We start from the raw sequence: 27,525 nt of genomic DNA, 5'->3' as shown, positions 1-27,525 counted from the left end.
TAGAGCATTCGCCAGTCGGCTACTGTAACAGTTTATAAATAAATATTCGCAATGCATTCGCAAAGGCCCATTACATATTTCGATATTTCATTGGATATATTTATTGTCCGATAATAAAACTAGGCGTAACTGGACCTTTGGTCGTCTTCACATTAATTATACAGTTACACGTACATATACACATACACATACATATCGTACACAAGACACAACACATGCAAAGGTGCACAGGAGAACTGAATTAGCTCTGCGCCATGTTGCGTCGAAACGATCCGCGCATCTGCGCCTGCAGCTGCTCGCTGTTGCCCTCCTCGTCCCGGCCAGACTGCAATCGACAGGGAGACATCGAGACTAGTTAGCTTCACCCGTCAGATGAAATATATGTATATAGTCTTACCTTGCAAAAGTTCAGCTCGAGCAGCATTATGGCCGAGAGACGCTTCTTGGGATCGTGCTGCAGGCAGCAGTCGATGAACTCGTGGCCCTCCTGCGACAGCGTATCCGGCGCCTGCGGCTTCTCGCCCATGCCCACTTTGAACATGATTTGGAAATTTGAATCGAACTGTGCCCAGGGTCGCTGCAAGATGCAAGAGATAAACAACATATCAAATAATACTCAACACGGGTGATACCATCCATGATACTTTGGCACTGAGAGTAGTTTTCAATCAATCGATTAGTCAGTCTATTTTGCTGTTTGGTAATCAGTCAATCACTGAGTAACGCAGTCTATTACTCAGTCTCAGTCTATTAATCAATCTGCTATAAAGCAATTGCATCTATCAATCATTTTGTCACTCTATCAATCAGTCAATGAGAAACTGAGTCATCGTCGTTCCATTGCCCAACTCACTAAGCGGTCGCACTATTTGATCAATTGTTGTGCGATTGCTCATTCCGAATCTGAATAGTTTTGGTGGTCAACCAGTGCCGCTTATCTGCTTATCAGTAGCCCCCGAGCCCCGATACCCGCGCACTCACCTTGCCGGAGGCCATCTCGACCACAACACAGCCCACCGACCAGATATCGGCGGCGCGACCATGGCCATCGCTGTTCGTCTTGGTAAACACCTCTGGCGCCATGTAGGCCTGGGTGCCTACGTAGCCCTGCAGCTCGCCGGGCACCGTGGTGTGTGCCTGGATCTTGACCGCGGAGCCAAAGTCTCCCAGCTTGAGGCTGTTGCTGCCATCCACGAGGAAGATGTTCGCCGTCTTGATGTCCCGATGAACGATGCCGTGCTTGTGCAGCTCAGCGACGCCCGAGAGCAGCTGGGCCGTGAAGCGGCGCGAGAGCGCCTCGGGCAGGCTGCCCGTCACCTCCACCAGGGATTCGAGTGTGCCCTCTGAGCAGAGCTCCATGAAGATGAGCAGCTCCTCGCGGTGCACCTCGATGCCATAGTAGCGCACAAGGTTCTTGTGCTTAATGCCCTCGAGAATCTTCAGCTCCTCGGCGACATTCTTGAGGGCGCGTGTCTCACCCGGTTGAATGGCAATCTCCTTCATGGCCATCAGCTCCCCGGTGTTGTTATTGACCGCCGTGTAGACCTTGCCGAACCGTCCCTGGCCAATCTTGATGCCGCGATGCCAGCGGAAGTGCACGCTGCGTGCTCGGATTTGGACCTTGTCGCACGAGTTGAGCGCCTTCACCTGGCCAATGAGTCGACGTTCGCGCAGATGCTCCTCCAGATCTAGATCCAGCCGATTGACAGCATCGCGCACTCGCTCCTGCCGCGACGCCAGCGGTGTCGATGCCGAGCTGGGGCTGCTACCCTTGGAAATGGGCGGCGTCTGCGGCACTAGGAGACGCAGCTCCCCGTTGGCTGCGCCATGTGGCGCCTCCACAAAGTCGCCGCTGTCGACGGAACTGTAAGCAGCCGAGTTCTGCTGCAGCAGCTCCTCCTTCAGACTGAACTGGGGATGCAGCAGCTTGTTGTACTGCGGCGACTGCAGCGGCGGCGTATTGGGATTCACTATGACGCCCGCCGACATCGGGGTGCGAGTGGGTGTCCTCGATCGGCTGGTCGCTGGCGAGGATGTCTTGCGGGTGCGCGGCGATGCCTTCTTGCGCGCCACCTTCTCCGGCTCCGAGGTGATGCCTATCACGTGCGATATGCAGCGGTCCATTTGCTGCTTCAGCTCCTCGAACTGCCGATCGTCCAGATGCTGGGTGATCTGCAGATCACAGGCCAGCATTAGGAACTCCAAGCCTTGGGAGGCCCAGCGTGGGCGCATGCCACGGCCACGCTCACAGCGCTCCATGACGAACTGCATCCACATCTTGGCGAACGCAATGATGCCCAGGGCCAGATCGACCGTGTGCCCACTGTCCTTTTGGTCCATGATGCGCTGCTCGAACAGCCGTATCACGTCCTTGTGGTACTCGAAGCCGAACTTGTAGCCCTGGTGGAGAATCTCGCGCGTACGCGACAGCACCGCCAGCCGGTCCTGCTCGTCCAGCTCGAGCAGGTTGTTGATGCAGCAGCGCTGCTGCACGCCCTTGATGATGCCCGTCAGCTTGTTGCGCACCTCGAGCACATCCTGCTGCAGCAGCTTGAATGCGGCCTTCACATCCGAGCAGATGAAGTCGTGCTGCTGATTGGCCACGTCGTGCTCGTAGTGCTCCCGGTGGAAGTCCGTCGTCTCCACGTCCCGGCAGAAGGTCTTCGCAAAGAAGAGCACCTTGATGGAGCGCTCCCGCTCGACGGTCAGCAGCGCCTGCGTCTCGCGGCAAATGGTGAGCAGCTGCCACTTGAGCTCCTCGCTGTCGTTGCTGTGCGCCGTGCTGGCTATCTGTTCGTCCAGCTCCTCGGAGCGCTGCACCAGGCGCTTCGAAATGCTGCACAGCAACTTGCTGATGATGTTGCAGAATTTCTGGGAGGCAACCGTGTGCATGCCCTTGATCATGGGGCTGATCAGCTTGGTGAACATCCACTCCTTCTCAAGCACCGACTTCTGATTGGTCTCCGGCACGGCGACCAGCACCAGCTGGTCGATGTAGTCCATGTACAGCTCGAAGGTCTTGCGCACCGTCGCATCGTACTGATTGAGAATGTTGATGTAGCTGTCCAGCTCCGTCTCGTTCTCGGCCAGGGCTGTGGTAATGTGGCGCTGGTAGCGCTCGCGATGCGTCAAGGCCAGGGTTAAGCCTTCGCGCAGCTCCTTCATTAGCTGCTCCAGGCTGAGCGGATTGGGCCGCACCGGGCGCGTCTCGAGGCGCATGCGCAAGAACTCGTGCATGAACTGCAACGGGATGCCGCTGAGGAACACAAATGTGGGAATGTACGAGGGCAGATTGATCGACTGCGCCTCCTCGCTCCAGTAGCCGTAGGTGCGCAGCTCGATGATCTGCTCGCGGCTAATCTGCGGATCCATGCGCGGCACGTCCTGCTCAATGATCTCCGTATCCAGCTCAAAGTCCTCCAGATCCTCGGCGCCTGGCCGCTCCAGGGCAATGTGCGCCTTGTACAGCGCCACAGTGTGCAGCTGATGGAGGAAGGCCAACGACTTGGCCAATCCGCGGCACTTCAACACATTCTCGATGAACTTGCGATACAGCCCGGAGACCTGCTCGCCATCGTTGCTCGAGGTGCCCAGTGGCTCCACGCTGAAGATGTTGATGTCATGCATGGAGCCCTTGCGCAGCTGCCCGCCTGGCAGCTCGTTAGACAGCTGGCTGACCTCCGTCGAGGTGGATCTGCAAAGCATTAAAAAGATTAGCTCGGACGGCTCATCTTATGCTGTTGTGCACCTACTCATTGCTGCTAGAGCTTTCGCCTGGCACGTGGGTCGAATCGTTCAGCATGAACTGCACCCGGGCACAGGACATGTTGCCGCAGCCCCGGCGGGCCGCTACGCTGGGTGGCTTCGACGAGTCCAATGAATTGACCGCCGAGTCATCGTTGTCCACGCCTGAGGACGACGAGTTGCCACTGTCCGAGCCCATGTACGATGTCTGCACCGGCCAGGAGAACTTCTCGTCTTGCAGCCTATACAGGAATGAAGCCATTAGGTGTGTGTCTTACATTGGGAGCAACTGCCTGACTAGGACATACCCCATACTATTCATATTCTCTTACTTATGCACGTATTAATCGATATCACTGTGTTATCGATATTATAAGGACTAGGCGAGTGCCTGGCTATAACTCACAGATCAGAGATTGAGCCAGGATATGGTATACACGAGTTTAGGGACTCCCTAGAGACGGACATACAAACACAGACAAAACTAACTTCTCCTCTCCTCCCTTTCCTCACCGTGCCAGAATCCGGCCGAGAATGCTCAGCTTGAGCTTGTTCTGCTTGGTAATATTGTACCACAGGCACATGGCCTTGATGCGACCCACAAAGCTCTGCGACTTGTATATGGGATGCAGTGCACCCATGGCCTGGGACGACGGGTAAAGAGCCTCGGCTGCCTCCAGACGCGTCAGCAAGTCCTCGACCTCACGCAGCGCCAGCTCCTGCCGCTCCATGCAATCCTTACAGTACAGCGACATGCAGCCTTGGCACAGTTTGCTGGGCAAGGGAGCTGTCAAGTGGAGAAGACAATCAGAGATGTGACGGATTTATGGTTAGCTAATCTTCACTCACAGCTGGCGTTGGAATTGGCGTCCGAGTGTATGCCACTGTCCAAGCTGAGCAGGCTGGGCTCGCGCCTGTACGGCGGCTGGAACTTGTAGCTGATGATCTGATGCAGCAGATCGGAGACGCCCTGACGAGCATCGTATAGATATTTGTCCTGCTGCTCGACGGTGCGATCGGCCTGCCAGGCCTGCAGCTCCAGCCAGATGAGATCCTTCAGCTCCGTTTGCCACGTGTGCTCCTCCTGCGACAGCTTGCCATCCTGCCTATCCACGCTGCCAAGCTTGATCAGATTGGCGAACGTCTCGTGGAATTCCTTGCGCTTGCTGAGACCTGGCGTCGGCTTGCCGTCCATCCGCAGCGCCGGCAGCTGGGGCGTAAAAGCCAGCGGCGGCGCCGACGATCGACATCCGATGGGCCGCGAGGACACACAGCGATAGCGATTGCAGCTCTCCACCACCTTGGAGGCGATGCGTAAGGGCACGCCAGCTGGCTCATCTGAGCTGAGTGGCATTATCTTGTCCAGCGACTCCAGCGGATGGGCGCCCTCGTGAAAGCTGTTGCCCCGCGGCGGCACAATCATTGTGGACGCCAGCGAGTTCTTCATCTCGCGCTCCGAATCGCGCAGGATCGACTGCATGCGCTTGTCCGTGCGTTTGCCCTCCTCGTTGACGAACATCTCGTTGAGCAGGGCGCAGTCCATGGTGTTGCGGCGCAGCACTCGGGAGCGCGCCATCCTTGTCATGCCCTTCTTGGGCGTGCCCCCACCGCTGGCCGTCGCATCTGTTGAGCTGTGTGGCGAGAATGAGACATAGATAAATGAGGGACTGAGCGTCGACCCTGAACTCCTGGACTCCACTCACCTATCGACAATAGTACACTTTTGCTTGCGTTCCCAGTCCCGGGTCTTGATCTTCAGGCGGGTTCGCGGAGGCGTGGTGCCGAATGCTTCGTAGTGGGCCGCCAGCTCATCGTCCGGATGCAGATCCTCCTCCAGCGTGCCAATGCGTGCAGTTGACATGGGCATGGGCCGTGAAGACGTTTGCTTCACGCGAAATTCCACTCTGCAAACAGCGAGCGAGAGAGAGAGAGAGAGAGAGAGAGAGAGGGAAAGAGGGATGTGGGATTAGTTATCTAAAGTTTCGTTCTAATTTAATTGCAGCACTAATTTTGCTTGGTTTATAATCGACGATAGCAAATATCACGTTAATATATGTATATCCCATATATCTGCACCATATTTAAGCTTCGTTTGAGCAGGTAGGCGGAAGTGAAATGCTATCTTATCGCTCCAGTTTTATCTATCCAGCACTGCGCTCTGCAGCAGACAGCCAGCATGTCACGCCTATAATTATGCTTTAATTTCATTGCCGTTCTGATTTATATGCATATGTATGTCCGTCCATATGTAATGCTCGACATTTGATTGACGATTGCCGACTCAAAAATCTCTATGCGAATTTCATCATGCAAAGCGCAAGCAGAGCAAAAATGAACTTCACTCTTCGCCAGGTGTCATAAAGACATGAGAGACGAAAAGAATACCCTATAAAGTGGAAGTCAGACAGAATCATGATATATACATATATGTACATATATTGAACATTTTGTTATAGCTGACATTCTTCTGCATCAGAAGTCATTACAAACTTTTGATTTTGAATGTTCGATTTTCTAGAAGTCATATTTTTTTTACTTTTGACCAAAAAAAAAACAGTTTTTGATCTAAAATTCGTCGTTTAACGTGAACTGCACTTGCTATAGAATATACTGCATGATTGCTCCAGTTTCTATAGGCTTCTAGATCAAATCGTGTAAAGGGACAGATGGATATACATACATACATATATATACCAATGCTTCTTCATTGTATTTCAAGAGTTGCCTTTACCTGCCAGTTACATACATCTCAAATACATATTTCGCATTTTAAATAGTAAAATATTTTACTACACTATATTTTACTTACTTTTTGCGCGGCATTTTGTTATTAATTATTTTGATTACAGTTTTAGTAGCAGCGCACAGTTTAGCAGTTACTCGAACTGATAAAAACGCGAGCTCTCTGCGTCCCGACTCAGTTTTATTGTCTTTCACACAGTTTGGGGCAATTATTTTTAATATGTACGGGGATTAACATTTGCAGTTAATGCATATAGGGGGAGTGCGATGATAATTTTCCTGGATAAGAATGCGAATAGAAGCACTCACACAGGGAAAGACAGAGAGAGGGAAACTAAGTAGCACTTGTCACAACAACCGTGGAGAACTTTGAGCTTTGACGAGTGTGCGTCAGCTGAATGAGCGTCTGTCCGCCCGTCGCGCAGATCGTAGCAATCGATATGCTGTAGTTTGTCCAATGCGGAATTACGGTTAATGTGTATTTAGTTAATAACCGTGCAGGCGTTGAGTTTGCTGAATTTCACAAGGTAAACACAGAGTTGGAAAAGCGCAGTGCTTGATTTTAGTTGCTTTGGTTTTTGTGCTGGAAGTTGAGGCGACGACCACTTGATGCGGCGGCCATTGTCGTGCGAATTGAAATGCGGCGGCAGACTGTCAATTTATTAGCACTTTAACAACAAATTTACCCCATGTAGTCGCAGAGACAATACTGTGTATTTAGTACATATACACACTCACACTAACGCGCACACACAAACGCGCGCGAGCACGAGCATACCATATACCGCATTTTATGAATATAAACAGCGAGCAGCGACCGCAGCGCACAGCCAAGCGCGACAAACTAATCGCCGAGGGAACCCACAAAAACAGAAGAAGAAAAAAAGAGTCATCCAATTCCAATTGTCAGCGAGAACAACAACAGTATAGAGAGCGGACCAAGCGAGCGAGCGACAGAGAGGGGAAGAGTAGTTGGCCACACGAACAGCTAGTGCGAGAGAGGCTAGTGGGTGGCAGCACAAGTGCCTCTCTTGCACAGAGAGAGAGAGAGCGGAAGAGAGCCAAGCTGAGAGAGTGCAAGTGGAACGCAAGTGCAAAATGTTAGCGTCGGCAAATAGCGGATCGAGCAAACGGTAGATTGAACCGATTCACACATTTGCAAATGCCGCTATCTGGTATACCCTTTAAATATTGGAAACTTGAATCGGCAATGAGCAAAATAGGATTCAGAAAATTTTATGAGGCATAAAGTTAATATTGATTTAAGAATGTATTTGAATATTTGAACTTAATTATTATGTGTGGTATTGCATGCAAAGAACAAGAGCGTTATTCATAGGTATTGCCTAGTCGAGCAAGCAGAAATATAGCCAGTCTCTGTGTGTTTATTATTCTTTATTGAGTTATGAAATTTTAGTAATGTAGCGAGTTTACTCAATAACAAGCACTCGATGTTTATATATTCAAAAATCTATTCATGGTTGGGGCTAGCGCAGCGTATACTTAATTTGCGTATGATGCACATATCCCCAGTGCGTGTTTTTCTATGTAAATAAATCATGTGCGGTGGCCAACAATGTACGGTGTAAACCACTGTGCGTTAGCCATTGATAAGCATCTATGTCCACAAATAATCGATAGCCTAACACGACGTATGAGTAATCTGTCTGGGAATCTGTTTAACCTGCGACAAGGCACAAAACATTGTGCGCACACACTTTTACATACACACAGTTATATGTGTGAATACATATGTATGTATCTGTGTAAAGTGCTCGCGGCAACAGCTGTGGGGTATATCAAGCCTCCGATACACTGTACTAATTGCAAATCACCTTATCATGTATTTATGTATATATATCACGTTTTATATTAAATAAGGTAACCCTATGTTTTATGAAGTATTTATGGATATTACATCAACCATTTTTTTCGCCCTAATGCCCCCCTCAATAAACGTTATCAATCAGCCATCATCATATTTCGTTAAACAAGTTAATTAAATATGCTCGACAGACAGACCCATCGACTTAGCAAGCTTTGATTCATGTTCAAATTCTTAGTCTCATACTAACTATAATATAATTATTATAGATCTTGCCAATTTATTGCACAACACTTTTTATACTCAAATCAACTTCTTACTTAATTTATGCCGTTTTTTCAGTGGCAAAATACCTGAGCTATTTTAAAACTTATACATATATGAATTTATTAACTATATTTATCTTTTAACATACTTAGTTCACCACTACAAACATATATACAAATCAATCGACGGCGCCTCTCTTTTCCCTATTCGGTATTTGTTTAGTAAAATTTATGATGAACAATTTGTAAACATGAAATCAATTTTGAAATTAAAATTTTGTCAGTTATTATGTGTGTGATTATGTGAGTGTATCTAGCAATAAGTGTGCGCGAGTGCGTGCGTGTAGAAATGGAAACCAAAAACTATTTTAAGTAGCGGAAAGGATTTTATGCTCCACAGAGCAAGACTTAGAGAGGACGTGTGCGAGAGAGAGAGGTAGTCAGTAAACTCATAAGTCAGTGCACTTCTGCCATCTTATTCCATTGCTCACATTCCAGACAAGCAGCTTCTTCTCTGTCGCTGCTCGCTCTTTCCATATGCTGCTTGTTAAGAGAGCTTTTACAACATATAGTTGAAGTTCAAGTGCAAGAGATGCGTGGCGGCGGCCCTTTTGATCGTGAGAGACAGCTGGCCGAGGCAATGAACGGCAATGGCTACGTGAGCTGTTACGTGCTCGCTGTCAAATGAACAGTTAACAGGCACAGAAATTCCATTGAGAATTCCAATGGAAAGAGAAGACAATACGGTAACTTGAGAAGAAAGCGAATTCGATTTCAAAACAGAATTGGCTTTTGCGTCGAGTTGAGCTAAACGCATAACGAAAGAGGTTAACAAAACGGAATGTGCAATCGCACGTATGTGTGTATATGAATATACAAACACGAACACACATACACGCACGCACACACACATGTTTATAGGTATTAAACGCGTTTTAATATCGATACCCTACGGCACTCCCCGTGCTTTGCCTTAATCGGTGCAGCAAACTGGTATACGAAGGCGAAGAAGAACAACCGGGAGTGGAGGCACAAATTAATTTCACTAAATTTCGATAGGCGAATCCCCACTCAGCACACACATACATACTCACGAACACTCACGATTTACAAAAAATTTATGTTTGACATTTATTTTGTGCTAACAGCAAAGAAGACATGCGAAAATTTTCATAGGAAACATGGCTCACAGGCGCAAATAACAAAAAAATGGTATATGAGTATGTGTGTATGCATGTATGGAAGTATCAACAGTGAAAGCCGCCTAAGGCGGATGTGATGGCAGTTAGTTGTCCTGCCCAAAGATTAAATAATATACATACATAAATAGAGGTTAGAGGTGAATGTATATATGTTTATATGTATGTATGCATGTACAACTATGTAAATGCTCATGTGTGTAGGCATAAATACATTCGTATATCAACACATGCTTCTAGCATGAATAACCGTAGCGGAAAAGGTAGAAATAAATGTGTCTGATATGCATATGCGTATGTATGTATATTTACGTTGTCTTATCAGACAAATGGCTTTTCTTATCAGCAATATCTTGGAGAAACCAATTTTAAGAGAGCCGACACACATACTTAAATGAATGCTTACATATGTATATACACATATACATACATTTACATGTGTACATTGATGCATCCCAGTATTGGTATTTGCATGATAATTGCCACATTTTTCGGCAAAAATAATATTTTAAAAAAAATGAAAAACAAAAAATAAACCGAATCGCGTTTTGAGTTTCAAGTCAAATTCATATATTTATTGCCGCCTTGCACTTTTTTTGCAGTAACAAAATTGGTTCGTGGTGTAATAAAATGTTAAAAACGCAAATACAACAAAAACGTAGCTGGGAACACGTTGTTTACGTTTTGACAGCCAAAATGGGGGAAATATTCGAGCAAAGAGAGGGTGAGAGAGAGAGAGAGAGCGCGCACGCGAGCACTCACACACTGTTACATGAACACTCCACTCTCCAAGCATGTAAGCAGCACGCGTTTGTGTGTTATAAGAGAAGACAAGAAATGTTTTGGGTTTTTTTCACGACGCCGGCAGCGACAGAGCGTAAAATCAGAGTTGTGCCCGTTTCTGCTTACCTTGCAACATCCTCATCGACATTCTGCTCGCGTCGTAATCTAATGGGTGGCACTGGAGTTGCTGGTGGATCCGCAGTCGTTGTTGCTGACTCTGCAGCTAGAGTTGGAGATGGGTCAGTAGCTAAAGCGGGAGCAGGAACTGGAACTGGGTCTACGGGCACCTCCACCGCTGGAGCCGTTGGCGATATTCCCGACAGAGTACCCAAAACCGCCTTATTTGACATTTGCGTGAGGTACTCAATAGTGCGCACTCTTCGTCTATTGTGTGACATTTCAGTTGTTATTGTTGCTGTTGTTATTATTGGTTGCGGTCTTCTTGGAATTTCTCAACAGCCGACCAACACACGCACAGCCAGTACTACCTAAACCGCACGCACACACACACATACACACACTAAGTCACATATATACACATACACTCATGTATATGCTAGCACACGTTCTCTTCACTTTTGTTGTCGCTCACGCTGGTGCTAATCGAATTTATTTAAATTTTGTACTTTCACAGCGCAGCAACGCACACGCGCGCACATAACGGAAGCTTTGATTCGAAAATTTAAGGTTTTTTCTTCGGCTAACCGTGGCAATCAGGTGACAACGACGACGCGTCTCACCTGGGCAAAATTGCGGTCTTAACTGACGGTGTGGCCGTTTCTTGTTAGCCATAAAATGCTCATAAGAAATGCAACCGGTGACTACATCAGCTGACCGCAAACTTTAAGAAAACAACATTAAAAGAACGCTAAATATTGACTGCTCAAAGAAAATGTAGATTAATTTCGGTTGGAGAACTGCTAACACGATCATATACTTAATATGGGCTGACATGTCATTCACAAAATGCAACAGTTAGTTTGTTATTGTTTTGTGTGAATATGAACGAGTTGAAAGCGCTGCCAGATGAGTGAAAACAAATGGTGTATTAGCTCATAAAAGACTGCTTGCTATAAAACTTGCGTGCACTTATTTCGATATAAGTGTGTAGACACTGGTGTTCAAATTAAAGGTGCTAATCAAATGATTTTAATTAAATTAAAAGATGTCATCCATTCAATACATAGCGTAGACTTCAATGGAAATATTATGAATCGGAGGTGTACTACTCATAAATGTCTGAATGCACACACACTACACTTTCGAGATACCTTTCTGCTGCATTGCTTTTGCGCGTAAGTTTGAACCGCTCGGGATATACACACTGCCAATCATATATCAAAGTTGTTAATTACATCTTCCGCTCCTAATGAAATTAGAATATGAAATCGAATTCAAAGCAAATACCATGAGATAGACGTTCGAGAGGTGTAATAATATTTGAGTTAGCCTTGACTGCTTCGACTGATAACCAGTTTGTTTTTCACAGGTGTCACACATCTTACATTAGTGTCCAATAATCATATTAAATACACACTAAAAAAAGGTATCAGATGCACAAATACACTGAGCGACGTCAGCTGGCCATTCTGTTTGCCTTACAAATTAGTTGCAGCTCAATAATTGAGCCGTAATGTGACTTGGCAGCTGCCAGCCCACTTCTCGGGGCCGATGCCTTTGTCCAATTTATTCAAATATAAAATACTCAAACAAGAAAAGATAAATACAAAAATATATAGAAATGTGCAGATGCGCAAAAATCCTACAAATGCGCGTGTTTTTCCAATTAACACACTTTTTCCCCCATTGATTCATAAAACAAATACGTATTTATCTTTGATATACATATGTATGTGGAGATCGTTTTTGTGTTTGAGTTTCACTTTTATTTACAAAGAAATTGAATCATATTTCTCACTTAATTTTAACGGTATTCCACAGCCTGGCAACAACTAAATTTAATATATATGTATGTAGCTATGTGTGTGAATGTCACATATTTTGCCAACATTTATTGATAAGTCTCTAACGTTAGTAGGTTAGTTAAGTCAGATAACCGTTATCGACATATTGATTTTCTACTATATATACATATTTTGTTATTGCAAAAACAGAAAAACAAGGAACAACAACTTGTTCTGATAGTCATGATCAAAGAGTTCGCATTGTCATCAGAATAATATGATGAGTACTTCTATTCATTGAATAAATAGGTAAACCAGAAATTCCCAATCGCCTTCATAAATACGTATTCAAAAAAATCCCAACATTCTCTCTCTCTTTCTCTCATTGGCGCTCTCTTCTGCTTTTGTCAGACTCTCTGTTTATGTTTAGCGGTGTGACGTTTTGCTGGCCAATTCATTTGTGAATTGAGCAAAAAAAGATTCACTATATATTTATTAATTGCAGAAATGAAAACTTGTTAAAGACAAAAAAACTGTTTAATATATTCAAGTGCAGCTATGGTTAATGAACTATCTATTTGTCAGAGTAATTAACAGTTACTATCAAAACGGCGTTGCCAGATGATTAAAGAGGGCAATCTGCACTGTGTGCGTGTATAAACGACCTGTTGCTTTGTGGTTAATGCTACAACTTGGTTAGCCCCTTCCAAATGGTGACGAGTGGATTTCTCTTTAATTACATGATAGCAACAAACAAAACAAATGATTATCACTTATGCACATACATTATATACAACATGTGTATGAGACAATATTTTACATGCGTGGGCGTCGAAAAACACAAATAAATACTCAAAGTACGCACACATAAGAACATGCATGTACATATGCGCGTTTGCATAGAATGGTCCAATTCTTCAATTGCATGCACAACTACACGCTCACTGGTTCATTCGCTTGCTCGTTCTCTCTCCTGCTCCAGGCATCAGTCCAGCTAACGCAACTGAGTAAAAGAGCGCCTGAGCGTGAGACCAATAACGTAAGCGAGAGCATTACGTTAATTTGCGCTCACGAGCTACATACATATAACGTCCGATCGGTGCTGTCTCTGTCGCTGACGTCGCTGCTGTCGCTTGGAGCTCGCTGGGCTGGAGTTCGGTCAGTCAGTTGTTATCGAGCGTTACTTGAAGCTGGTTGGCTGGCTGTCCACTGCCAGGCTGTGTGTTTGTTGTTAGTGTTAGTGTTTAGTATTAGTCGATTTAGTCGTGTGTACGCGCTGCGAAAATCTGAGCAAACGGCACCCACCCTCTCCTGCACCGCTCGCGTTGTCGCCGCCGTCATCATCATCATCGTCGCCGTCGCCGTCACCCTCGCGTCGCCGCCGCCGTCTTCGCCGACATCTTTGCTGCCAGTTTTATTTGTGTGAGTGAACCAGTGACTACCAAAAAAAAACCAAATAATAAATAGGTTGCGTTTTAAGTACAATTACACACAGACGAAAATCGTGCATAAACAGTTACAGCTGAAGCTTCAGTTGTTGCTAAGCGTCGCAGCATCTGCAACAACAAAATCAACAATTATTAATTATACATATGTACACATATTTATGCCCACGCACACACACACACACACACACACACACACACACACACACTCACAGTTACATGTGTATGTTGTATACATTTTCATTGTGCTGCATAAGCGAGAAACAAACGGCTCATTGTCTCGCAAAAAAATCTCAACTGAAAAAAGTTTTAAATAATAAATAAATAATTTTTGTAGATAAAAAACACAACGTCAACTGCAAAAGATCACGAATTGCGGTACACGCGTTGTCGCCTGTTGTCGCTTGACGTTGTCGCAGACGGAAAACAAATTCAGTTTCACACACACACACACATTTACACATGCACACCTACCCACATACACTCACACGTTCACTGACATACACCAGCATGCGTCGCTTGGAAAGCCACACTGGAGATTTGCACAAGTGCAAAGACAAAACGATTTCGTTGGGGTTTTCATAATTTGCCTCGTCTAAAACCGTTATATATACATATATTATTAAGACTTCAAATTAGTCAAATCTAAACTCATACGAAACAAAGCGCGTGCAGAGCCGAGCCTACGCAACCTAAGCCGAAAGAAACGAAGAGCAAAAACTATGCATTATTACATGTGCTGTACAAGTTGCTCTGCAAGAGAGGTCCTACGGCTCGAAATATACATGTAAATATGGATATGTGTATGTACATATGTATATATGAACATGTTAGTACATGCATGTTGAGAATGTCCTAAAAGGAGAGGGGATATTTTTTGGGCACATTAGTATTATAATTATATGTACATATGTACATACATACGCATATACATACATACATATTTATTGTATTTATTCACACTTGATATTAAAAATAAATATATTATGATTCATATACAAATTGACGTTTATTTAACAAAGTATTGCTATGAAAATCTCAACGAAATTTTGAGGAACTTTTGTATATATATCATCGAATTGTGAAAGCTCGTAAAAATAAATAAAACAATTGAGTTATGGTCGAAATATAAATCAACAATATTTCCCGTTCCCAATAAAAACATATAAACGATCGGCGTTAAGTGAGAGTGAAGTGAAATATTTATTATAAGAAAACTAAGAAAATACATTGTATATATTATATACTTAGATAAGTTTACGTCTTCATACGCAGATTAATCATAAAGACATAAAATAACAACAACAACAACAAAAGACGCGGAAATGGATTATATTGTGAAAGCTTACAAGGACTGGAAATTGCATTCGCAAGTAAGTAGAAATGAATATACATACATATTTATATACCTATATAAAGAGTATCGAGTGATTAAGCTATCAAGAGTGCTTGAAATATCTTCAGATAGGAAAAGTTCCCAGCTGCAACCCGAACCAGCTGACTGCAGTAAATTCTTATACAAAATATGTATATACATACATACATACATGTTTCCCTTTACTAGCCCGACACCAAAGCACATTATACCCACTTTCTCAGTAGCTACAGGGTATACAAATTATAATATATATTTAGAGATCTTTGGGGTTGAGCTAGGTTAGGTTACAAATTACACGTATTTAAATGATATTACATTCAATTCGTTTTCACGTAATTTAGTGAAGAGAAAAGTTGTTGGTTGACTAGAAAATACCCTCTGAAACAGATTGAACTGCAAGATTGTAGTAAAATAGATCAAACTAGCTGACAGAAACTAAGAAAACTTATATTTGAGGTTGATGAGAAATATATGGGGATTGTTTGTATGTATATAAAATATATCTATGTTGAAAAGTATTCTTAAAGATACCCATTCAAATATTCATTTCTGATGGTCTTGCAGGGTATTTTATGATTCGGTAAATCAGAGTTTATCTTCCAGATTAGCTTAGGTCTAAAATGTCATCTGAGTGCACCAAGATTAAGCAAACACACAAAAATCGCAAATTGCCATAAAAACGAAAACGAATTGAGAGCACATTTCTGCCAAATGATTATATGCATGTATGTATGTATATATATATTTAATGTATATACATATATAAAACTGTACACATATACATACATGTATGTATATTCGTTTATAAGAGCCACGCTGTGAAGTCATGGCAGTTCCTCGTGGCCGTTAACTTCTGTGAGCTTAAAGAGTAAAAAAAAAGTTTATATATAGACTTGTATATGTAAGTGTGTATATGTGTGTGTGAATGTGGGCAACAATCATGTCAGACAAAGTCAGACTCAGATCTATTCAATACACACACACACACAGAGAGACTGCAGAAACTGTTGCTGAGGCCCCTGACGAGGTGCTTAACCGCATTTAAAAATATATTTTTTTTACCAACGTCAGTTGTGGGCAAAGCCGCAGTAAGAGACGCAGCAACCGCCGCAGCAGCAAAGCACAAAATAATAAATAATTCTCTTGAAATACGATCGTGTCGAAATGCTCTCGCATTACCCAAGAAAAACCACTTTGAATGCAACGTTACCTTTTGGTATTTTCAGTGCCTAAGTACCCTGTAATTGTTGAGCAAAACCACCAATGCAGTCTCAGTAGACAGACAGAACATAAAATATCCGTCGATATCGATTATAAATAATCGCTAATTAGTTTATAATATTGAATAAGAGTTTATATATGCAGGCCAGCTACACTGACATAGATTTACTATGTCAATAACTCTTTTTGCACCCAAAGCCAATATTCCATCATAGCTTGCCGTTCCTGCATGTCGATAAATATCGATAAATATAACTTGCACTGCCATACTGTATGCCATATTATTGAGGGTATCTGTTAGCTTAGGCATTATCAACACGTCCAAAAGTTTTGCAAATGCCACCAAAGTGTGCAGCACGGTTTTGGCTACGGCCTCAACTCTGGCTGCGACTGCGACTATGGCTGTGAGCCGGCTGCTAGTGCGGATCGTGGCCAGCGAACCAGGCGATGAGTAAGCCAAGAGGCACCAGCGAAACGACAACAGCCATCAGACAAGGGGCAAGAGGCAACAGTTAGCAATCGCACATCTGGCCTAAAGCAAAAAGGCAGCAGGCCAACCAGTCAGCCACTCAGAGAGTCGGCCAGTCAGCAATGCGGCCAACTTGCGAGACTCTGTCTGAATTGCAAATGAGTGCAACGAGCGAATAAAGCCAAATGCATTTAGGCACGTTATGTGTGTGCGTTGCCACTTCTTGATATACCCTGTACGCACTGTGAGCATGGGAGATACCTAAAGTATATGCAGATATACCATAGATGCCTTACCGGTGACAAGTTGTTGGGCTTACCCCATCAATTTTGAGTCAACTTAGATTATGCGAAAAATTATCGAAGTAGTTTTAGCTACAGCTAGCTATGTCAGCTCATCGAACGAGTATTGCGCAATTGAGTGGACCCGATTGCAGTGGATTTTGTGGCTGTTGCCAGTTTTATTGCTAATTAGGCCAAATCACATGATAAACACATAAATAAAAACGAAAACTCGCAATTGCAATTTGTACGTTTCATTGTTGGTTCGGCTGACTGGAATGCGCCCGATATGCGTTCTATAAATATCCTTAGCCTTGGGCTGGGCCCGCACCTTCGCTGGGTTCAATGGCCAAACCTTCAAGCCAACTTGCCGCGCTAAGAACCTGGCCGTGGGCCGGTTTTACAAAGCTTTGCCCAAGTGGACGCCATTTTGAAGAGTCTTTTCTTTTGACGCTTCGCTAGAGGCCCAAAGCGTTCGCATGCCTGCAGTGAATACCCACTTTTCTTTTCAGCAGTGAATATCAGTAACTCAGAAATAGATTAAAAATCAATTTAAAGTTCGCTCTAGCCAGTATTTTCAGTTTCCCTTAGCGAGTACTCACTGTGTGGGCACCTGGCTCTGCCCTTTCGGGCACTACTTAGCCAGAGACCTTTCGGCATTCCAATTAGAGCCATGGGGTATTCAGGGTTATTCGGTGCTATCAAATTATTCAGTGCGTAAAGTCGTTCAAAACTATTTCCATGGTAATTTCTTAGGTTCCCTCTGATACAGCTGAATTCAAGTGGGCGTCGGCTGACTCAGTTTGAAGTGGAGAAGGTCTTGTCAATAGGGTTTTTATTTATCTGTAGTATTTCCAAAGTTAGACCGGGGCTCTGTGTTTCCTATTGCAATTCCTGTTCTAACCAGTTCGCTTGGCATTATCTTTGACGTATTTGTTTAATAACCAATTTAGCCATATTTATTTTTTTCCCTCCAACCGGTTTGGCATGCTTGCAAAAGACAAAACGACAACAAAATCATTCGACAACTTACATTTGAAAATACAGTGAGGCGCGCTTTAAATGTAAAGTTAATCTGAAATATATACAAGATTAAATATCAATGTTATATTAGCGGATATTGGTGTTAAGCTTAGGTAGAGTCCGCTGTAATGGTGTAGAAAATAAAGAACTGGAGGGTTTAAAGCAACAAATGTGATAAATATCATAATTCGTCTTTTATATTTATGAGTTCTAAATAAATAGGTATTCATCTTAGTGAGACTTTGCTGTAGTATTCAGTAGTAGGCTTCAATGTTGTTATCGAGAAGACCAATCATCAAAGTCATTCGAACTAATTTGGCAGTTATCATATTTTGAACTGCCTTGAGAAGAACCGATGGAATGTAAATATAAATGTGACTGTAAACCTGAGTGTGAGTGTGAATGTGAATGTGCATGTAGTATCAATGCCGTAAACGTGTCTTTTTTACTGAAATTCCAAGCGATACCTTTTCTTTCTATATGTATATCTCTGTCTATTTATCTACATGTCTCCTTCTCTCAGTAATGTTACCGTTTCTTTGAAGCGTTTTGAAAAATTCGCTTTGTTTAATTATTGCCCCAATATGGAATCGAGATTGGCTATAAATAGGTCTCCAGGCAATCTAATCTCTGGTCTACTTTACCCAATAAAAACTGCGAAGTTAAATTATAGTCACTTTATATATATGTATATATAATATATATATATATACATATATATAAAGTAATAAATTATATATCAACACTTCAAGAAATCTTTGAACTCGACCAATCTAAAGGCAAATAAAATTAAAATCTTGCCAATAATCAATCAAAAACTCAAATGAAGATTGATTATATACATATATTCTGAATAAATATTTCTATGTCTAGAAATGAAAAAGCTAACGGCAATCGCTTATAATTGAATTTGTTATTAATCGCAGTTTGTTTATGGAAATACTATAGAAATACACATATGTACATATATACGTAAATCAAGTTGTAAAGCAATTTAACTACAAATTCACAAGTACAGTAAACACTTCAATTAAGACTGATTCAATGTCTTCTCGCTAAATCGCTAAGAAATGAATTAAAAACAGAAGAACTGAGATTTACTAACGAGAATCGATGTCTTCGTCAATAGATCTAGATACATACGTACATACGTATATTTGCGCTTCTTATACACCTAATGTTTGTGTTTCTATCTCTCAAAGACAATAAAAAACTGATAAACATTATTTATAATATTATTGATAGATATATTATTCCTGCCCAAGTTCCCATCAGTTTGATATATATTGGTTGGTTATATATGGCCCGGTGCAAAAAGGCGTTCCGTCAAAAGGGAATTCATAGTTTGAAATATTATAGAAGTCACGTTGAATATTTTTTGTTGCAGCACGTAACAGATGTCTCCAGTAACGGGGTAGTACGTAGTTGCGCTCTATACGTATATACTATAAGTGTGAGCTTAACTAGTGAATGACGTTGCCCTTCAATTGAGCAAACAGAAAGCTAAACACCTTAATCAACAGAAGCATATAGAGACATATTATATATGCTCACTCGTATCTTGAGAGTACTAAGAAGCCATCCATTAAATTTATTAGAAAATATATGTACACGAAGCTATATAAATAAACTTAATACCCCTTAAGATTGTGGCACTTAGGCTGTTTGGCATGGGGCTTTACACTTTCAAGTGCAACGCGCGGGCTATACAATTGATATGGCGGAACGATTTGAGCCTGATGTATAGAGTGTCGGCAAAGTGATCTGATATAAGACCCGACAATTGATAACAAACATGATGAAGCATATAAGGCTATGTTCGTCTGTTTCCTGGCATTACCAGGCAGGTGTGCCAATGCCTCAAGTACAGGTACAAGTTATTGCTCGCTGAGTAATGATTTGACAATCTCTGTAGTAGCTCTCTGCAGTAGATACAAGTCATTATCAGTTAATTAAACATGTTAGCCAGAAAAATATTAGAGATGAGAGCATTACCGACATATCGATAGATGAAGTTAATATTCCAAAGAAACACGATTTATAGCACGATCTCTGACTCGTGTCACGCTTGCAGCTCACTCTAGTTAGCTGTTCTTTTAGAAATTAGAAACTGGAGAAGTGTATATCGAATTTCGATCTAACACATCTTCCGAGGCGCATAGTTTATTTTAGAGCTAGATATCAGCTTTGTCATATCCAAGAATTAAAGACGTCCTCGTGACAAAAACTCCAATTGTCACATACTCAGTTTACATTGTTGTTGTTGGGCGACAATTGAATCCACTGGTAGATAATGCACAGTTCAGATTGACACGAAAACTGATTGAAATCAGAAATCAACAACATCGTATCACGCTCACAGCTCTATATCATAGATCTTGCCTTACACCACAATTGGACTTTGTGTGTGTGTGTGTGTTAATAAAAACGTTCCATTTCGCAGTTGTCATGCATAATAATAATAATAACAATATCTAAATTGATATGTGTAAAGCTTCTTATATTTGAGTCACGTACGATTTGGTTCAGTATTTTCGTTTTCGTTTTCCTTTCGGTTGTTTTTTGTATTTTTATCAATTCGCAATTTCCTATTTTGTTAATTTTAATTAATACTAAAGATAGTGCGACAGCTAAACAGAAACAGTGACTGCCATAAAGCTTACCTCAAGTGTTACTTCAATTTGACCTTCGTCTAATAATTTGTGTGCGCTTGCACGAATCCATAAATTTCTGACATACTTACATAAACAACAACCAAACAAACAACGACAGCAGCAACAAATTCGAAGTAGATATCATTAAATTTATGGCATTTGCCATACGAATATATATGTTAGTCACTGTTGAAAGCCGATTTGATTAGCCAACACTATCGATTTCGACTCCGGCTCTGTTATCGATCTGCTGCAATTAGCTGTCTGACCTTCGGGCTCGATAGGAGTATCCCGAATGAGTTCTTGAACTTCTTTGGTCGACGCCACGTCGCGTCGTCCATTCGTACTACTGAGTCACATGCATCGCATGCCATCTTGTCTGACACTTCCATTTAGCAACTCTTTCGGCTGTCTAAATTTGGGCGAAATCACACGCTGGTCTTTTGATAGACATAAACAATTAGACAATAAGCAATTATCACTTTCGGCGCACAGCTTGTCGTCTGGTCTGCGGTCACTGAAAAATCCCCTTTTTCATATACCCATTAAAAGTGAGCAGAAATGGGGAAGACCTTTTTTTTATAAGACAAGCTTTGTCATAAGGCATTTAAAAAATATGTACAGAAAAGAAGTCCTTTTGCATTTATGTATGTATATTTTCAGTCAAATTTTTGAGATACGTCTCGCATTAGTATACGTATACGACCATATAAAAGCAATTTAGATCTATTTGGACTCAATAAGTTTCAACAATCGATAGCAGCGATTTGCCGCTAAACATTTATAAAAATATAACTTGTATATATTATGATAATGTAGGATATCTACTAGTCGACTTTTTTCCATTGTTTAGTTTGTGTTTATCATTTCAATTATGATTGTAATTAAAAACAAATTCATGTTTATGGGGAGTATATTCTGGGCGATCGCCGTTGAACGAAGTCCACTCATTCGATTCTTTTGTGGGTGGCGATTGTTCATCAAGAGATCAGTTCCCCACTGCATGGACAAATATAACATACAAACATCAAACATGCACATATACATATATGCACAGATACCTATAGATCTGTATGTATGCGTGTGTATATCGAAATCCCATTGAGGGAAACCCGGCGCGTGACTAGCTTCTGCGATTGTGTATGTCAATGACCGTTTTTTTCTGTCTATTCCAAATCTATGCGAAATTTAGGTGAAACTGTTTTGAATTGTCATCTATGATAGTCGCTGAATGGGAAGTGCTTATCTGTTAAACAGTTATTATTTACCCTGCATACAGTAAAGTGCTGTCTCTGTCTCTCTCATCCGCACTCATACTTTCGCTTTTTTCTTATGGCCATCGTATATTGCTATTGCAGAAAAGTTTGACAATAGTTGCGACGACTTTGTTGTTGACCTTACGGGCACAATACATGTAAATATGCCAGCATTTATGTAGATGTACATATAAATGGACATACATATGTATGTTCTGTCTTGGAGGAAGTAAATGCAGTTCTGTTCTATAAGTTGTCTTGCAATAATGCATTAATATTGCAAATCAAATATGGAGGTATCATTAATAAATAAAGTCACATGTTAATTAAAAGTCTTGCCGGCGATTCGTTTCAAATAATTTCCATATGCAACCCAACAGGCCAGCTGCTTTGTCTTTGTTGACTGCTAGCTGCTTGGTCAAACAGGTTTAAGCCTAACAACAACATATACAATGCACACATTGAAAGGCGCTTACGTTGCTTCAGCTATCACGTGAACAAAAAAAGATTATTACCTCTCGTAAGCAATAAAAACAAAAACAGTCGCAAATTAACATTTGAGCAAAACAAAAATCAACACAAACAAAAACACGCGCTCAACGCTTACCATTACAACTCTGTGTGCAGCTTGAGTGCAGCAATCGATAACAGTTTGAGCGTGGATCTGCAGTAGCGATGAATCTGGCGTGACACGGTGTGCTAGCCTCTTCAATGGCCATTGTTAGGGGCCGAGAACAAAAACAGTCTATCGTGCTTTTTTATTGAATATTAACAAATTTGTCATCTCTAGTGTGCTTTGGTATTTTTGAGGTTTGCTCAATTGAGTGCTACGGGCACACTGACAGTACAACTCACAATGACAACAACAACTTGTAAACACATAGTAAACGCAGCTGTAATTCAACGGCGCTGAAAAAAAACTAAGCAAAGTAGAAAACAGAATTACAATAAATTATTGCCACAATAAAAGCAAGTGAATTCAATTAGGGCGAACGTCTGCATTGCTTGAGTAAAATGTGTCTATAAATTGAATGAATAGCTGAAACTGCATTAGTTTTGCTACAGTTTTCGGTTTCGCTTGGTTGCGTTCACCGTTTCGAGGGAGTTCAGGTGAGTCAGGTGAATGGGGCTCCTCCAATGAACAAATCACAGAAATCGCCTGTGCGCTATTTATAATTATAGAAACACACACATGTGTGTATTCGCAAGAGTAACGGTAAATCAATGACATCATAGCGACAGTTGCCAAAAACGAAAAGCAAACGAAAACAAAAACAAAAAGAAAAGCAAATAAAGAAACAAGTGCAATTGTACACAGTTAATTAATACTTTCCCCCTTTCACTTTGCAGTTTCAAGAGATCGTGCCTGATATGGATGACAGCGAATTCATGTTCAACGAAAAACAATCGATACGCGACTCCTCACGCACCCTCAAGAAATATGGCAGCACCTGCTGCAACAATCTGAGAAACAATGAAATTCTTATACGACACACTGTGGAAAAGACGGACACACTGCAAGGAATTTCGCTCAAATACGGCGCCACGGTATGTAAACATTGATTATAAAGTATCCCAATGCAATCTGTGGGAGTTATATGAAATAAAAGTTATGGCGTGCCATAAAACATTGATTTAAAATGCATAACGTCGTCTATGCGAGGGTAGTATAAAAGGTTGCTGTTGTAGCTCAAAGTGAGTTGAAAGATTAGATACAAAGTGAAAACAATAAAATGTTATATAATCAGCAAGAATTTTGAAAAATATTTAAGTGTGAATACATGGGTGAGGTAATGGGACAAATCACTGTTAAAGCTCAATATTAAAATAAATGAGGACATGTTATATTATAATATCACAAGAATATATATGCATTAAAGCCTTACGAATTTAGAATTAATCAGCCTACCCTCGCATACATCGTATATACTAAACAAGCAACACTTCCCATCCAACACTTGATTTGTAGGTGGCAAGCTCTGTAACTTGCAATGGCTTCTTTTTATAGTCGTTCACAAAGTGAATGGAGAGTATATTAGCATCGTGTAATATACACATATTCGATGAAAGTCGAAAGGCAATTTCATCCATACACTCGTCCCATCAAATTATTGTAAGTGAGGTTATTTATTTATTTAAAAGGGAAATTAAATTAAGAGTACTATCGATTTTAAAATTTGTAAATCTCTTTTTGCATTATGAGCGAGTATTGGTCAGTCACTTTCCAGCTTGTTGGATTTCTTTGTGTCGTGTTGCATGCAAACTGTAGACAATTTCAAATGTCAGCTAACTTTCAACTTTATCGATTTAATAAGTAGATGGAAAGACCCAGTCAGTCGCTTGACATGGTTTACACAAATAAGATAGCATTAGGTGGAGGCAGGGGGATGTTGGGAGGGGGCCCAGCAAGAGGTGAGGTTGGTTGCTGCACTGCAGCAGCGGGCGACCTACGACCGCTCGTCTAATATTTTATCATTGTTTGAGTTTTGAGTCTTATCAAGGAATTTTAAGCTGAAGGAAATGCTGCAGCCAAATGTGCCGACAGTTTGCTGCATATCATTTGCTAGTATACATAAACATATGCATACATACATATCTATATAAATATATATAGTTAAGAATCTGTGTCAACATTTGATCAGCTAATGAAATGATAATGCTAAGGGAAAGAAACAACTGAATTGTATATATATGTTTAGCCAGCTTACCTAGCTAATTAATCATCATCGTGATTCGCATTTGACAAAAGCGAGTCGTGTCCACTCAGTCATAAATCAATCACTCGAGCAATAAGTCAATTAGATATCAATTTATAAGTTGCTAATCTCTTAAGTGTAGAGACTCATTTATTGTTAGCTTAAATATTAGCTAGATATCGTTGCTTATTGATAGGTATATATGTATATTAATATATATATTATATATATGTATTATGTAAAAGAAATAATAAACACATATAAAGCTTAAGAGGAACAATTTTCTGAAATTCTTTGTGAGCTGAGCTGGCGTTCATAATCTGAGCTTTCACTGTAATAGACAGATACTCAGCTATAGATGCCGCTTATTATAATTATACACAGATCGAATAACAATGTGTATATATATTTCTTATATCCACAGACGGAACAAATACGCCGTGTCAATCGCCTCTACGCCTCGGATAGCCTCTTTTTGCGTCAGTTCTTGCTCGTGCCCGTGGAGAAGACGTCACCCTACAATTTGCAGGCAAATGGGGCTGACCTGCTGGCCGATGCACTGGCCTCGCCGCCCACCACGCCCGATGTGAATGTGCAGCGCGAAGCGTTGAACAATGCAAACAATTTGAGCCAAACAAATTGTTACAGCAGCAGCAGCAGCGGCAGCAGCAACAGCTGCAACACCAACATCTCGTCCAGCTCGTCTAGCACCCGCTCCGGCCAGCTGCACGGCACACCGCGTCCATATTCAATTGCCGGCGAGCTGCTGGTGCAGCCCGGCGATGAGGATCCAGCTCTAATGCTGCACAATCACAATGCCACGTGTAGCACCAAGCAGAGCAAGTCCCTGGACTCGGTGGCCGCGATGACGCCCGAGGAGGAGAATCGCAAATGCATGAATGATTTCCTCAACAAGATAGACAACACGATATCCGAGTCGCGCAAATATGTTGAACGCTCCAAGGAGTAAGTGTTAAAGACCCCCAAAAAGTGCTGCTCAGCTATAGACAGAAATAAATATGTTGTAGAAAGATATTGATGTGGGCGATGTGGGATAGCTAAAAAGCTATAATTGCTGCAGATCTTAGAGTTTATATTCTGTAGGAAACATATTTCGAATTTCAGTTCCTTAAGCAACTCCATTTTTTTATTAAAATCAAAGATATCTCAGAACAGCATTTGGTATATCAGAGAAAGGCTTCAGCTGTAGTTCACATTTGAGATTTTTTCCCACTGTGGTGATCAGCAGGAGCTTTCTCCTGGTTTGTCCTTAGCTGGTAGCACTGACTTAAAATCAAAGAAATCTTTCTCATCATTTATTTAACCCTCCTGTGTCTCTCCCCCATCCAGCTTGATAAATAGTCAAAGTGATGTGGACCTTTGCATCAGTGCCACAACGGACGTGTTTCCACAGCGCCGCAATCATCAGTTGAACAACTCCTACAAGAACAACAACCACAATGGCAGCAACAACAACAACCGTCCGCCGCACCACCAGAGGCACAGCTCGACAGGCAGCGGGAATTCGGACACGGCGCAGCTTCTCAATACGACGCAGACGCGTCGAGTGCAAAACTCCTTGAAGCGCCTGGAGAAGCAGCAGGATGATTTCTTCGAGTTGTAGCAGCTGAGCGAGGCGCTGCGTAGCATTAACCATGCGCTACGACATTACAATTAATTAGAATTACTGTGCGGATGAGAGATATCAAACAAGAGAGCGATACGAGAGAAAGTTAATTTTACAAACTGTTTTTAAATCTGCGGCGCAGCTCGAAACGCTGCACTAAATGTAAATTATATAAATACAAGAAGAGCAAGGAAGATAAAACAATACATACGTACACCTATATACTATATACCACATATATATAGATATGTTAAGCGCTACGCTATTTAAACCTGTACTATATACATATTCACACGCAACATACTATCGTATAAATAATATCTATGTTATATTTTGATCTTATTGTTAGTCCAACTGTTCAGCCCTTGTAATTGCCGCCAATTTGCTTGCAAAGTCTGTTTCCTTCCCCACTTCCTCCCCAAAGTCCTTTTTTGTATGTGTTAGCTTTAAATGAAATGCGTACTTTTAGCTATGAGAATTATTAATCTTAATTCACTCACACACACACACACACCAACACCCTCCACACACACACACATGCGCTTAGTATTTAGTTACAACTACAATACGGTTTAACATAACTTGACTGCTCTTTGGCATAAACTGTTTGCAAAACTTTAATTGGCCGATTATAACTGTTACATAAATGTTAAATATATATATAAATATAAATATTAGTTTACTCGTTAACTTTAATTATATTGCTTCTTATCTTTTCTATTACTTGTATTATCCCACACAGAGTTCTGTCCTCATCTATCCTAAGGCCAACTAAAATATGCAAATCATGTTGTATGAGAAGATTTTATAAATAACAAAATAAAGTAAGAATGTGTTAAAAAAAATCAATGACGTTATTTTATAATATTGTAGGAAAAGAATATAGATTATGTAGGTCTCTTTAAAGATATTAGAATTTTTATGTTTTGCCCGATCTCTGGTTGTTTATTGTTTTACTTCCATTTTATTATAATAGGACCTAATATAATATAATAATTGCTAAATCATATAC

The 27,525-nt window shown here is 41.8% G+C and overlaps 2 protein-coding genes and 1 long non-coding RNA gene across 6 annotated transcripts; 1 reads left to right on the top strand and 2 right to left on the bottom strand.

Moving 5' to 3' along the window:
- Positions 1-77: 77 nt before the first annotated feature.
- On the bottom strand, positions 78-11,335 carry Mekk1 (mitogen-activated protein kinase kinase kinase 4). 2 transcript variants are annotated; one of them, XM_018112620.3, is made up of 8 exons: positions 10,686-11,335; positions 5,448-5,648; positions 4,594-5,375; positions 4,258-4,531; positions 3,753-3,986; positions 982-3,694; positions 398-577; positions 78-325 (listed from the first exon to the last, which is right to left on the bottom strand). In XM_018112620.3, the coding sequence occupies exons 1-8, from the start codon at positions 10,955-10,957 to the stop codon at positions 242-244; spliced, it is 4,740 nt and encodes a 1,579-aa protein (XP_017968109.1). In that variant the 5' UTR covers positions 10,958-11,335; the 3' UTR covers positions 78-241. The 2 variants fall into 2 exon arrangements, with proteins under 2 accessions (XP_017968109.1, XP_017968110.1); XM_018112621.3 differs by lacking the exon at positions 10,686-11,335 and adding an exon at positions 6,554-7,337.
- Positions 11,336-13,612: 2,277 nt separating this feature from the next.
- On the top strand, positions 13,613-27,358 carry red (LysM peptidoglycan-binding domain-containing protein red). Of its 3 annotated transcripts, XM_018112625.3 has the most exons (5): positions 13,613-13,885; positions 15,184-15,281; positions 23,541-23,738; positions 25,311-25,852; positions 26,237-27,358. In XM_018112625.3, exons 2-5 carry the CDS (start codon positions 15,234-15,236, stop codon positions 26,508-26,510), a joined length of 1,062 nt encoding a protein of 353 aa, XP_017968114.1. In that variant the 5' UTR covers positions 13,613-13,885; positions 15,184-15,233; the 3' UTR covers positions 26,511-27,358. The 3 variants fall into 3 exon arrangements, with proteins under 3 accessions (XP_017968114.1, XP_017968116.1, XP_017968115.1); XM_018112627.3 differs by lacking the exons at positions 13,613-13,885; positions 15,184-15,281 and adding an exon at positions 23,028-23,300; XM_018112626.3 differs by lacking the exons at positions 13,613-13,885; positions 15,184-15,281 and adding an exon at positions 23,028-23,309.
- LOC149092032 (uncharacterized) lies at positions 13,627-14,513 on the bottom strand. Its single transcript, XR_016196262.1, has 2 exons — positions 14,122-14,513; positions 13,627-14,019 (listed from the first exon to the last, which is right to left on the bottom strand). It is a non-coding gene; the product is annotated as an uncharacterized LOC149092032 (long non-coding RNA).
- Positions 27,359-27,525: the final 167 nt, after the last annotated feature.

Source organism: Drosophila navojoa, chromosome 2 (assembly GCF_054131105.1).
Source record: "Drosophila navojoa isolate 15081-1374.11 chromosome 2, UAZ_NAV_1.0, whole genome shotgun sequence".
NCBI classification, from domain to species: domain Eukaryota; kingdom Metazoa; phylum Arthropoda; class Insecta; order Diptera; family Drosophilidae; genus Drosophila; species Drosophila navojoa.
This window is presented reverse-complemented; position numbering and strand designations above follow the sequence as displayed.